Source organism: Neolamprologus multifasciatus, chromosome 11 (assembly GCF_963576455.1).
Source record: "Neolamprologus multifasciatus chromosome 11, fNeoMul1.2, whole genome shotgun sequence".
NCBI lineage: Eukaryota > Metazoa > Chordata > Actinopteri > Cichliformes > Cichlidae > Neolamprologus > Neolamprologus multifasciatus.
Window position 1 is genome coordinate 2,349,566 of NC_140449.1, and position 12,453 is coordinate 2,362,018.

The 12,453-nt window shown below is 41.5% G+C and overlaps 2 protein-coding genes and 1 long non-coding RNA gene across 3 annotated transcripts in view; 2 read left to right on the forward strand and 1 right to left on the reverse strand.

Annotated features, from left to right (window-relative positions):
- The window catches only part of LOC146507558 (uncharacterized), a 401,529-nt gene that overhangs the window by 360,782 nt on the left and 28,294 nt on the right, over positions 1 to 12,453 (reverse strand). The gene's annotated exons all lie outside the window — the stretch shown is intronic.
- The window catches only part of znrf2b (zinc and ring finger 2b), a 105,255-nt gene that overhangs the window by 88,312 nt on the left and 4,490 nt on the right, over positions 1 to 12,453 (forward strand). The gene's annotated exons all lie outside the window — the stretch shown is intronic.
- taf2 (TAF2 RNA polymerase II, TATA box binding protein (TBP)-associated factor) overlaps positions 1 to 12,453 on the forward strand; it is a 45,446-nt gene that overhangs the window by 2,244 nt on the left and 30,749 nt on the right. Inside the window, exons 3-10 of the mRNA XM_085176682.1 lie at positions 203 to 363; positions 3,203 to 3,321; positions 4,592 to 4,733; positions 5,520 to 5,751; positions 6,169 to 6,353; positions 6,454 to 6,567; positions 11,926 to 12,025; positions 12,324 to 12,409. Of these exons, the coding sequence (XP_085032808.1) occupies positions 203 to 363; positions 3,203 to 3,321; positions 4,592 to 4,733; positions 5,520 to 5,751; positions 6,169 to 6,353; positions 6,454 to 6,567; positions 11,926 to 12,025; positions 12,324 to 12,409 (1,139 nt within the window). The remainder of the gene's footprint in view (positions 1 to 202; positions 364 to 3,202; positions 3,322 to 4,591; positions 4,734 to 5,519; positions 5,752 to 6,168; positions 6,354 to 6,453; positions 6,568 to 11,925; positions 12,026 to 12,323; positions 12,410 to 12,453) is intronic.

Sequence of the window (12,453 nt, forward strand, 5' to 3'; positions counted from 1 at the left end):
TGTGTGAGAGGAGTTTTGGCCCGCTCCTCCTCCACTCTGCTTCATCTCGTTTCATTGAGGTTTAGTTATTCGGGTTCTTTTACCATCACTGTCGTGGTGAAGGTGTTTTTTCTTCACATTCTGTTTACAAGTTCGTTTTTTCACGCTTTAAATACACGTTGTTATATTTTGCTGATGTCTTCCTTGCCTCTGCATACTTCAGGGCTATGTTGAGCTCACCATCTTCCCCACCGTGGTCAACCTGAACAGGATCAAGCTGAACAGTAAACAGTGTCGCATCTACAGGGTCCGAGTAAACGACCTCGAAGCCCCGTTCCTCTACAATGACCCCACTCTGGAAGTGTGCCACCACGAGTCCAAGCAGTGAGTAGATCCATATTCATAGATCTATAGATCTGAAAGTGTCACTGATTTTCTTTTTTAATTTAGATTCTATGGTTATAACATGGCGGCATGGTGGTTAGCACTGTTGCCGCACAGCAAGAAGGTCCTGAGTTCAATTCCACCATCAGGCTGGGGTCTTTCTGTGTGGAGTTTGCATGTTCTCCCCGTGTTTGCGTGGGTTCCCTCCGGGTACTCCGGCTTCCTCCCACCGTCCAAAGACATGCAGCTTGTGGGGATAGGTTAATTGGATAATCCAAATTGTCACTAGGTGTGAATGTGCGAATGAATGTGAGTGTGAATGGTTGTCTGTCCCTGTGTGTTGGCCCTGCGACAGACTGGCGACCTGTCCAGGGTGTACCCCGCCTCTCGCCCTATGACAGCTGGGATAGGCTCCAGCGCCCCCCGCGACCCTGAAAAGGAGAAGTGGAAGCGAATGGATGGATGGATGGTTATAACACATGTGGAATTATACTGGAAGCTATCTTAACCAGATGAAGGAAGTTTTCATCTTGATTGTCTTTCAGTCAACAGTTATCAGAAGTTTAATAGTTAAATTGACTGACTTAATATTGAAGCAGTCTTTTGTGTTGTACGAAAGCAGGGCAGCTGTTTAACTAGTGCAGGAACAGCCTGTCGTTACTGCAAGTAACAAACAAAATGCTGGAACTTTTTCTCTCCTGGGCTCTTTGTTGTGGGCAGGGTCCTTGGGTGTGAACATATTTGCTCCTTTTTTAACTCCTTTGTAAGTTCCTTTGCATTAATTCCTATAGTTTCAGAAATCTCTCACATTTGTGAGTCCTTGCTATCATTACTGTTCTTTATACTTATAAATAGATAGATAGATAGATAATTTTATTTCGAACATGCAAATATAATTGAAATAACAACAGAAAAAAACAAAAAACAAAACTTAAAAAATCATCAAGTTTTCATGTATATATCTTTGTCTACAGAATGCGTGTGCTCGAAAAGGAGTAGGATGAAGTTTACACTTTTCTTGTTCCTACCCCCTTATTTCAAATTTCATTGCTTACAAATCCATATCCATTATTCAACATTATTTGATCATATATGGTTAACTATGTACACGTCTAACACATTGAACATACACAAATAAAAACCATTTTCAGCACGTAAACCAGAACAACAACCAACTACATTTTTACATAAACGAATCACCCTGTCTATAACAGCCGCTTAATCTCTGAGCTTGTTTTATATCTATGTGACAAACACCTTAATAAACACACAATGAGACAACTCAGTCACTGAGAGGAAGATTTCCTATATTCATGCAGAGACTTCGATATTTTGCCTTTAATATGAGTAATGTGGGGAATCCAGGATAGTCAAAGCTGCAGTGAAAGACTTGTTGGGAATACACAGGAGGAATCGATGGTGCTGAACAGGCCAATCACAATGGTTGTGGGCGGTGTCAACCCCACGTGTAATGACATTTCTAGAGAGGTGCACGTCAGATTCCCCCAAATGTTACACTGTAGGGTTTCGGAGGGGTTTGCAGTTACGGCATAGGTACGGTGTAAATTTCCCGGTGAAGCATGAGTCCTGAGTCAGGTTAGAGAAACAGGCCTTCATGCTGGAACTGCTGCAAAGACACACTAAGTGAGGGAGGCTGATAAGAAGAAGAGAGCTGCTTGGTTGTGTTTGGACTCAGCCGTCGTGTTTGTGAGAAAGCGTGAAGGGTTGATGGGAGCATCGGCGGTTTTAGCCCGAGCCAAAGGAACGTCCGCACTAGTGTGATGAAATGATTTTTAAAAATCTGTTTTGTTAATTGAGGTTTCATTTCTCCCGCATAATATGGACTCATTTCTATCAAATGGTGACTCAAAGAAGGTAACACAGACTCATTGTCTTTACTGAGCACCCTGTTTACCCCAAAACCCTCTGTGAGCCAGGAAAAACCTGCTGTAAGCTCTGTTTGACCAAGAAAGAGTGATGGAGTGCCGCATTACATGACCTGGTCTCCAAAAGCTACAGACATAAACTCAAGCGAGATGGTTAGGGACTGCAGCCAACAAGTGTTCAACATGTGTGGCAGCAGCTTCAAGAGTAAAGAGTGCAAAGCTGTTATTGAAGCAGAATTAAGCAGCTTTAAGAAACTCTAATGTTGCATATTTGGCGTTATTTACACTCTGATCTTTGCATCATAAATCCCTGTTATTCATAACTTTGAGGTTTTTCTACACTGTGGGAAATAGTCAAAAGAAATTTAGGTTCATTATAAGACTAGAGAGGGAGTCCCAACAGTTGGACAGGCTGCACGAACTAGCCGTTGGCAACAGTAGGGAGGAAAAACTCCCTTTGAATTAGAAAAGAAGCTCAGCGAGGGAAGGCTGTGTGGCACGTCGCGTCGCTTTATTGCTGTGGTTGCATTTGGACCCAAATAAACTGCTGTGATTGGTCGTGTGTTTAATTTACTGAATTAGCTTAAACTAGCAGAGCTGTCTGATCATTTGAACTGTTTTGGAAAATATTTGGTTGTGACACAAAGAATGAGAGTTAGAAATGTTATTTAAGAAGTTATATGAATAAGATTTTATTTCTTATTTATTTATTAACCTTTATTTAACCAGGAAGATCCCATTGAGATAAACATTTCTTTTTCAAGGGAGACTTGTCCAAGATAGGCAGCAGCAAGTGTCTCAGTTAAACACAGGCAGCAACAACACACATGCAAAAATAAATAGATTTATTTATGTCATTTACTTATCTTGTCACATTAAGATTTGTGTCCATCGGAGTGGGTGGCTGTGATTATCATCAACTGCATATGAATGCTTACTGCGTGTCCACACAGGAGGAACCTCAACTATTTCTCCAGCGCCTACACTGCCGCAGTGAGTGCCGTGGACCCGGACGCAGGGCACGGCGAGCTGGTCATCAAAGTGCCCTCTGAGCTCTGGAAACAAGGAGATGGTAACGGAGTAGTCTATCAAGTGTTTCTGTGTAGCACCTTTCATGCAGATTAGTGCTTTTACTTTGATATCAACGAAGCCGATAATAAGAACAAATGTAAACAAAACACAACTGAAACTAAAAGCACAGCATACATTAGAATAAAATAAACATGTATATTTATCTAATAGAGATAAAGTGCAATAAAATGTGCAAGTAAACTGAAAGAAGAATTAAAATTAAATAAAAAAACAAAATAAAACACAATAAACTTGAAAGCTGTTAGTAAACTAAAAGCATGCAAAGTAAAACTGTATGAAATGCAGTCAAATAAAGAAACACTGTAACAGCTGAATAGAACTGCAGCATCGTCTCCCAGCCACAAAGCCTGGTTAAAGACACAGACGTTAAGTTTCAGGTTCAGTATTTCAACACTTCAGCTGCTCCCAGGCTCAGTGTTACAGCCGCTCTGATCATTTAAGCTAAATAGTGGCCACACAGTTCTTCATTTTATACCTGGACCAACTAGCAGATGCATGTCAGAGGGTGCACTCCTGTCAGCTGGGGGCACTCCTGTCAGCTGGGGCTGCACAAATAAAGATCGCTGCTCTGTGACATTATGTATGGCCAGAATTTGGTATAAACACACTACCTGAGTGTTGGTGCTGACCAACTGCTTATGGTTAGTGTAAGCATCTTCTGATGGCTGCTTCCAGCAGGTTTACACACCATTGATGAGTTCACTGTACAAAAGAGGGTCCAACCTAATATTAGCCTGTTGTACCAAAAGAATAGACCATACAAACAATTGAAGGCTGCCTGAATATGGATGTGAACGTGAGTTTCTCTGTCATTCAGAGACAGAGACGCTCAAGGACGGAGAGGAGAAATGTTGAAACGTTTGAAGGTTAAACTGGGTCTCCTGTGTTGAGGCTCAGAGTGAGCTCACCAGGTTGAATTTAACAGAAAAGTTAACATTTGCTCCTCCTTCTCAAATTTGTCTTAGCATCAGTGTAACTATAAAAAGAAATACCATCTCTGAGGGGTAACATTAAAGGTTTGTGGCTAGCTTAGAGACTTGTTGACACGTATGTCTAAAGTTATTGTTTTCAACAAATAATAAGCAGAAAAAGAAAAATATATTTCTTTTCAAATGACATTTTATTTTGAAAAGTCATCACCTGGTTACTTGTCTGTTGATTGTATCCAGTTCACTAAAATAAGGTTTTTGCCTTTTGTTGAATGAACATAAATAAAAATGGATGTTTTTATGTTTTGTTTTTGTATCCAGATCTGAAAGTGTTGAAGGTGTACATCGACTTTTCTCTGGACCAGCCCAAAGGCGGCCTCCACTTTGTTGTTCCTGATGTGGAGGGGAGCATGGCGGAGAGAGGGGCCCACGTGTTCTCCTTTGGGTACCAGAACTCCACGAGGTCTGCAAACAAACAATCTTCTCGTTCGTAGTAGATGAATAAATAAAAGCCGTGTTCTTTGGCTCCATATTGACAGATACAATATGTAGAAGTGACTAGGGATGCACCGATACCGATACTGTAAAATGTGTGTGTACTGATACTCGTAAAAGTTAACCGATACCATGAACCGATACCAACTTATTTCATTAATCAGAGGGTGGCTTGTCATTTCTGTTGTAGTTTTTTAGATTGGCCACTAGGGGGCCAATTATTATTTTATTTATTATTTATTTAATAATAATTATTTTGTTTGTTTGTTTACAATATGGACACTCTTCAATAATTTAAAAGTTTATTTTATTCTCAAACCTAATTTGTATTTATTTTATTCCAAACAGAAGTGTTTATTTATTATTCTGAAAGCTCGAGACAGTGCCAATAGTTCAGTGGTATTTTGTTAATTACAATGTGGAGACTCTGCAATAATTTAACAGAAGTGCTTATTTTTCACTTGAAATTTTTTTGTGGTCATTTTTATTAAGATTTTATTTTTTATCGGCAGGGAATAAAATAAAACCTGTCTTCCAATTCATTGCATTTGTATGTGTGTGTGTGTGTGTGTGTGTGTGTGTGGTGGAAGTATTGTTTTTTGTACTCTGTATCGGCAAGTACTCAGATCCAACTATCGGTATCGTATCGGTTTGAAAAAATTGGTATCGTTGCATCCCTAGAAGTGACTTTTTGTTTTGGATGTTCCAGCTTTGGAAGTTGTGATGAAAACATGAAAATCTTCTCGTGTCACAGATTCTGGTTCCCTTGCGTGGACTCTTATTCAGAGCTGTGCACATGGAAGCTGGAGTTCACTGTGGATGCATCTATGGTGGCTGTATCATGTGGGGATCTGGTGGAGACCATTTACACTCACGACATGAGAAAGAAGACTTTCCATTACGTCCTTCCCATCCCAACAGCAGCTCCCAACATCTCCCTGGCTGTGGGCCCCTTTGAAATCCTTGTGGACCCCTACATGCACGAGGTGGGTCTCAGTTCTTTCTGCGTGGAGTTTAAATAAACGTTGCAGTTATTTCATCCTGCAGGTATTTATACAAACTGACATCAAACATGTTCATAGTTGCAGGAAAGGATCCTCACCACAAACACACAAACTGCTCTGGAACAGATAAATCAGGCTTCCACTTTAATTGGACTCACTGACCCCAAACCAGTCAGACAGATGCAGAATGCAGTCGTCGAATAATCCAGACAGATGAGATTAGTCCAGCTTTTTATATCATTTTTATCCTGAAACGGCTTTAAAGTGGTTTAAATGGAGCTTTGTCCTGTAGTGTTTTTTGATGACCACTTACTTAAGTGTCTTTTGAAGGTAAACGGTGTAAATAAAGAAGAATACATCGGCTCTTGTCACATAATCTTCGTCTTTGTTTCCTGTCAGGTGACACATTTCTGCCTGCCGCAGCTGCTCCCTCTTCTCAAACACTCAATGTCGTACCTGCACGAGATTTTTGAGTTCTACGAGGAAATCCTGACGTGCCGCTATCCTTACTCCTGTTTCAAAACCGTGTTTGTGGACGAGGCCTACGTTCAAGTATCCTCCTACGCTTCTATGAGCATCTTCAGGTAGGTCAAAGTTCACTGGTGCTTTTTGGCAGGATTGATAGAAGAAATCAGCTGTTGAAGGCGTTATTCCTCTCATTCAACTGCTGCCTCTATGTTTCAGCACCAACTTGCTCCACAGCGCTATGATCATTGACCAGACTCCCCAGACTCGCCGCTGTCTGGCTCAGGCGTTGGCTCAGCAGTTCTTTGGCTGTTTTATTTCCAGGATGTCCTGGTGAGTGTTAACATGGGATGGTGAAGTAAAGCCAAAATCTGAGACACAAGTTCTAGTCCCCAAAGTCTAAGACTTAGAAAGAGGATGAGGAGTCCTGGCGTTCGGTAGTAGAGCTCCTGCTTCTCCACATCAAAGTTAAGGTGGATCCCTCCTGTGTGAGTAGCTCTGGGCATGTGCTGCGGGGAGGAGGTTACAGGGTAGACCCAGGACACGCTGGTGAGACCTGATTGTCCTGGGAGGAGGTGGCTGGGCACAGGGAGGACTGGGTTTGTCATGATCTGTAAGACAATGTTGACTCTGTCACAATGCACCACACTTTTCTTAATTGATACATTTTTTTGGAAGTTAATTTGTTTCTTTTTACTAACACGTAACCATCGTTTGTAGTAACATGTTTCACATCAGTTTTTTCTTTCTTCGTGGAAGCTGTCACAGATTTAGACAGCAAGTACGATGATTAATATGATTAATGGTTCAGATACCTTTGTTTAGACAGTTAAACAGTACTCAAATGTTTCTTGATATTTGGGTGTGTTAGTGTTAGACTAGTCAGTCAAATTTCTCCCCTCATATTGTCGACCAAGAAATTAGTCTCCAAAAACATCCGTCAGCCTAATATCTGATTTAGATAAGAACCTTCAGCAGCGTGAGATGTTTCTGTAAAATGCAGAGCTCGTATAACACCATTGAGTCTGTTCCCTTTATGTTGTTGTTTGTAGTTATACGTGTAGTTTGCTCTGCACAACACAGTGATTTCTAACCTCCTCACAACTACGCCCCACTTTAATGTGACCGACTCTTATTGTTCCCATCGCCCAGCGAGCAGTGTCCACAACAAAGAAACAAGTAGTGTGTGCACGTAAATGTGCAGGTGACATCACACTGTGACACACTGAAACAGAGGCCTGTGCAGGATTTGGAACATTTAAGTGGTAAATGACCTGTATTTGTACAGCGCTTTACTCAGTCCCTATGGACCCCAAAGCGCTTTACACTACATTCAGTCACACACACATTCACACACTGGTGACGGCAGCTACATTGTAGCCACAGCCACCCTGTGGCACACTGACAGAGGCGAGGCTGCCGGACACTGGCGCCACCGGGCCCTCTGACCACCACCAGTAGGCAACGGGTCTCGAACCGTCAATCTTCTGATTACAAGACGAACTGCCAACTCTTAAACCACGACCACCCCATTTAATGTGGCGTTCTTGTATTTAGAAGGTGTAATGTTCATATATGCTGACCAATGAGTTCTCCAGAAAACAGTCAAACCTCAGTAGGCCAGCAGTAAAAAGATCTGTAGTTATTGAGAACGTCTACAATTCGAGCAGTTGTATATTTGTGTAAATGTTTATGTACCGAGATAATCCGCGAACAACAAACTGAGACTAGCTGTCGTTTTCCTTATGGTTAGTGTTGGTCAATGGCTTTAAACACCTCGTCTTTTATCTGAACATATTTTTGGTTTCCCAAAAGCCAACTTGGAAAATACCTTTACTTGGCCTGACTGGTGATGCTAGAATAAGCAGATCCAGGTAGGGCTGCCACAAACGATTATTTTGATAGTTGACTAGTCACCGATTATTTTTGCGATTAGTCGACTAATCAGATCATCATCCATTGGATGTAAAACATACAGCTTATTGCACCAGCAGCATCTGCTCTTATATAACTATCATTAGCTTACAGCTTGAAGTGTTTATGGTATGTGCTAACTAAAAATAAAGACAATATGATAGTTTATTAAATTTTAATGAAATGTGCAGATTGTTTCGGTGAAGTTTAATAAACTCCTTTCTATCTAAAATATAACAGGACACCGGAGTAAATTCTGGAGCATCTCACACTTCTGATAATCAGCTGTCTGCTTGACGTTTATTCAGCTGTGTAAAAACTATAACTTTATTCTCAGCCAAACCGATTTACTCAGGAACAAATAAAATACTAAAAAAAAAGCCAAACAATAACATTTTAAGTTATCTAAGTGACTTATATATCATGTTTAACCTGAGTAGCGAAAGACAGAGGTGGGTTTGAAAATTATTTGCCGGGAGTCCGGTGTTCTCACGGCTCTAGTTAGCCTAGCCCCCGGCTAGCTATCGAGCTAGTGGCTAACAGACGTCTCCGAAAACGTCGGAGCGCTTTTGAAAATATGTGGTGTCTTGATAAACTGAGCAGATATTTGAGGTTTACACAGCTACATTCTCGCCTGAAAATATGTTAAACGTTTATTTTGTGACCCAGAAAGAATAATAAGAGTAATATTAAAACTAACTAGCTGCCGCCATTGTTGGAAACTGAGCTGGGCTGCGCTATGAATTCTGGGACACAGCTTCTTCTTCTTCGGGGTTTAACGGCAGCTGGCATCCTTGTACATGCAGTGCTACCATCTTCTGTTTCAGTCCGTTATTACACTCTTAAATCCTACTACTTATTCCTGCGTCTTTTGTGATCTTACAAAGCTTCAAACGACGCGTCGACTATTAAATCAGTCGTCGACGATTTTGATAGTCGACTAATCGTGGCAGCCCTAGATCCAGGTAATGAAAAGATATCCTGAATATGTGGAGCTTGCTTTTGGACGCTGTAAGAAAAGGCACTGAGAAGATGCACTACAAGTTCAGCCACAAACAGGCTGCGATTTGGCTCAAAGGCCAGAGAGTTGTGTAATGGAAAAGAGCCGTCAGTGTTGTTTGGAAGCGCTCTCACATAACACACAAACCGCTATGAACAGATCTCAGCGGCGCTTCCTCGGCTCTCTGGGCTTTTAGAAACGTGTGGTAACAGTTAGTCCTCAGACCTCTTCTCGTAAGGCTGCCTGCTGATGAGAGATTTGCAGCAGAACAAGGCTGTTCTGTCAGTACCAAGAGTCAGAAGTTGGGCCAGTCCTGGCCTGAACAACTGTATCCTCCAGCGTGATGGATCGCTGCGCCGCTCGGCAGCTCTGCCAGTGCGGTCAGTGTCCGTGAGAGACTGAGGGATTCTGAGGGGCTTGATTATGTTAAGAGGCCCGTCAGAAAGGCCTCAGCAGTCTCAGGTGCACCTTGTGCTGTGTCTACCCCTGTGTGTCCCTCCTTTACCCTACAGGCCAAATTCCATTCACCGTCCATACTTTGCCTCACTGACCTCCAAACACACATCAGATGTGAGGCCTTGATCTGCTTATGTTGTTGGGCTAGCTGGCTGCTGTTGTGTAAGGAAAAACCTCACAAAAAGTCCGATCTCTTTGATTTTAACAAAGCATGGCGGCCTGCTAGCAATTAATCAGAGCAGGGGGTTAACTGAGGGCTATAATTGAGAACAGGCTAAGCTAAGCAGCCCATCAGACATACAAGGCACATGAGACGTATTGGTTAAACTGGTTATGCCTTTTCTGATGTATCGCTGCTCCGTGTGTGCGCGGGATGATCCTCCTTAGACTTTCTGAGAAACGAAACTGTCTGTTGTGCTGTTTCTGGGACTCCTCTTGAAGGTGTCGTACAGCTGTGAGGATGAAAGGAAGGTAATCCAAACTTAGGACTTAATTATCACCCTGAGCATGACCCAACTTAAAAAGAAAATACTTAAGAAAACACACAGTGTGCTGTTGACTCCAGTACATACAGCGATGAGGTCATCTGTGCCGTGTGTGCCAGGCTGGACTTAGCTCAGTGTCAAGCAGGGAAACCACCAAGGCTGAATAAGTGTATTGTGTCTCTTTCTTTTTTAACAAGCTAATAAATCCAAGCTGATAAATTAATGAGAGCAGTGTGTGCTGCCAGCTTCCATCCTTCAAGTGCCCTGATTGTAAAAGTTATTATTAAAATGTGAAGAAGCAACAAGTGTGGTCTTAAATGATTTATTATGCTTGGGCATGATGAAAGAGAGCATATCAGTGAGGGAGGAAGGATGGAAGAAGATCCCTCACCCCCACATGGTCACGGCAGATGGCCGCCCCTCTCTGAGCCTGGTTCAAAGGGAGTTTTTCCTTCCCAGTTTGCCAAGTACTTGCTCACAGGGGGTCGTATGATTGCTGGGATTTTCTCTGTATACTGTAAGGTCTTTATCTTACAATACAAAGCGCTTTGAGGTGACTGCAGTTGCAGTGATCAAACTGAATTGAATTATCACTAATATCGTTGCTGTATCTAAATGCTGGAATTTCACTACCACCACCTTAAGTGTTTATTAAGGTATTTGTCACATAGATATAAAACAAGCTCAGAGATTAAGCGGCTGTTATAGACAGGGTGATTAGTTTATGTAAAAATGTAGTTTGTTGTTGTTCTGGTTTACGTGCTGAAAATGGTTTTTATTTGTGTATGTTCAATGTGTTAGACTTGTACATAGTTAACCATATATGATCAAATAATGTTGAATAATGGATATGGATTTGTAAGCAATGAGATTTGAAATAAGGGGTAGGAACAAGAAAAGTGTAAACTTCATCCTACTCCTTTTCGAGCACACGCATTCTGTAGACAAAGATATATACATGAAAACTTGATGATTTTTAAGTTTTGTTTTTTGTTTTTTTCTGTTGTTATTTCAATTATATTTGCATGTTCGAAATAAAATTATATCTATCTATCCATCATCTATCCATCCATCTATCCATCCATCCATCCATCATCTATCCATCCATCCATCCATCTATCCATCCATCATCTATCCATCCATCATCTATCCATCCATCTATCCATCCATCCATCCATCCATCCATCATCTATACATCCATCTATCCATCCATCCATCCATCCATCCATCCATCCATCATCTATCCATCCATCTATCCATCCATCCATCATCTATACATCCATCTATCCATCCATCCATCCATCCATCATCTATCCATCCATCTATCCATCCATCCATCCATCCATCATCTATACATCCATCTATCCATCCATCCATCCATCATCTATACATCCATCTATCCATCCATCCATCCATCCATCCATCCATCCATCATCTATACATCCATCTATCCATCCATCCATCCATCCATCCATCATCTATACATCCATCTATCCATCCATCCATCCATCCATCATCTATCCATCATCTATCCATCCATCTATCCATCCATCCATCCATCCATCATCTATCCATCCATCCATCCATCATCTATCCATCCATCTATCCATCCATCCATCCATCCATCATCCATCCATCCATCTATCATCTATCCATCCATCCATCTATCATCTATCCATCTATCATCCATCTATCGATCCATCCATCCATCCATCATCTATCCATCCATCCATCCATCCATCCATCCATCCATCTTTCACAGTAACGTTGGAAGAAAGTTGGGATGTTTTGTCATTTGTGAGAGCGAAGCAGCCTGAGATGTTCTCTGTTCTGTAGGGCTGATGAGTGGGTGCTGAAAGGAATCTCAGGGTACATCTACGGTCTCTACCTGAAGAAGACCTTTGGAGTCAATGAGTATCGGCACTGGATCAAAGAGGTGAGCGCTTCATAAACCTTCCCTGTAAAAGCTGCTTCCTCATCAGTTAATACAGTTAAAGCTTCAGTCACATGTTTGATTTGACTGTGGTGCTGTCAAATGTGCCTTACTATATCTGTAAATAAACTTGCTCTTGGGTTAATTATTTATTTTTAAGAACGTTTGATTACATTTTTAAACTTTGGTGGAACCTGATGGAACGTCAAACATGCTCAGATCTAATATGTTGGTGTTGATAATAAATCTCATTATCATCTCTTTCTGATACAGAAAACATAGCTTTTGTTTTTGCCCACAGGAGCTGGACAAGATTGTGGAGTATGAGCTGAAAATGGGAGGAGTCTTGTTGCACCCCACCTTCAGTGGAGGGAAAGAGAAAGACAAGTAAGATATTAGGCTACATTCACACTGCAGGCGAAAGCGCATCA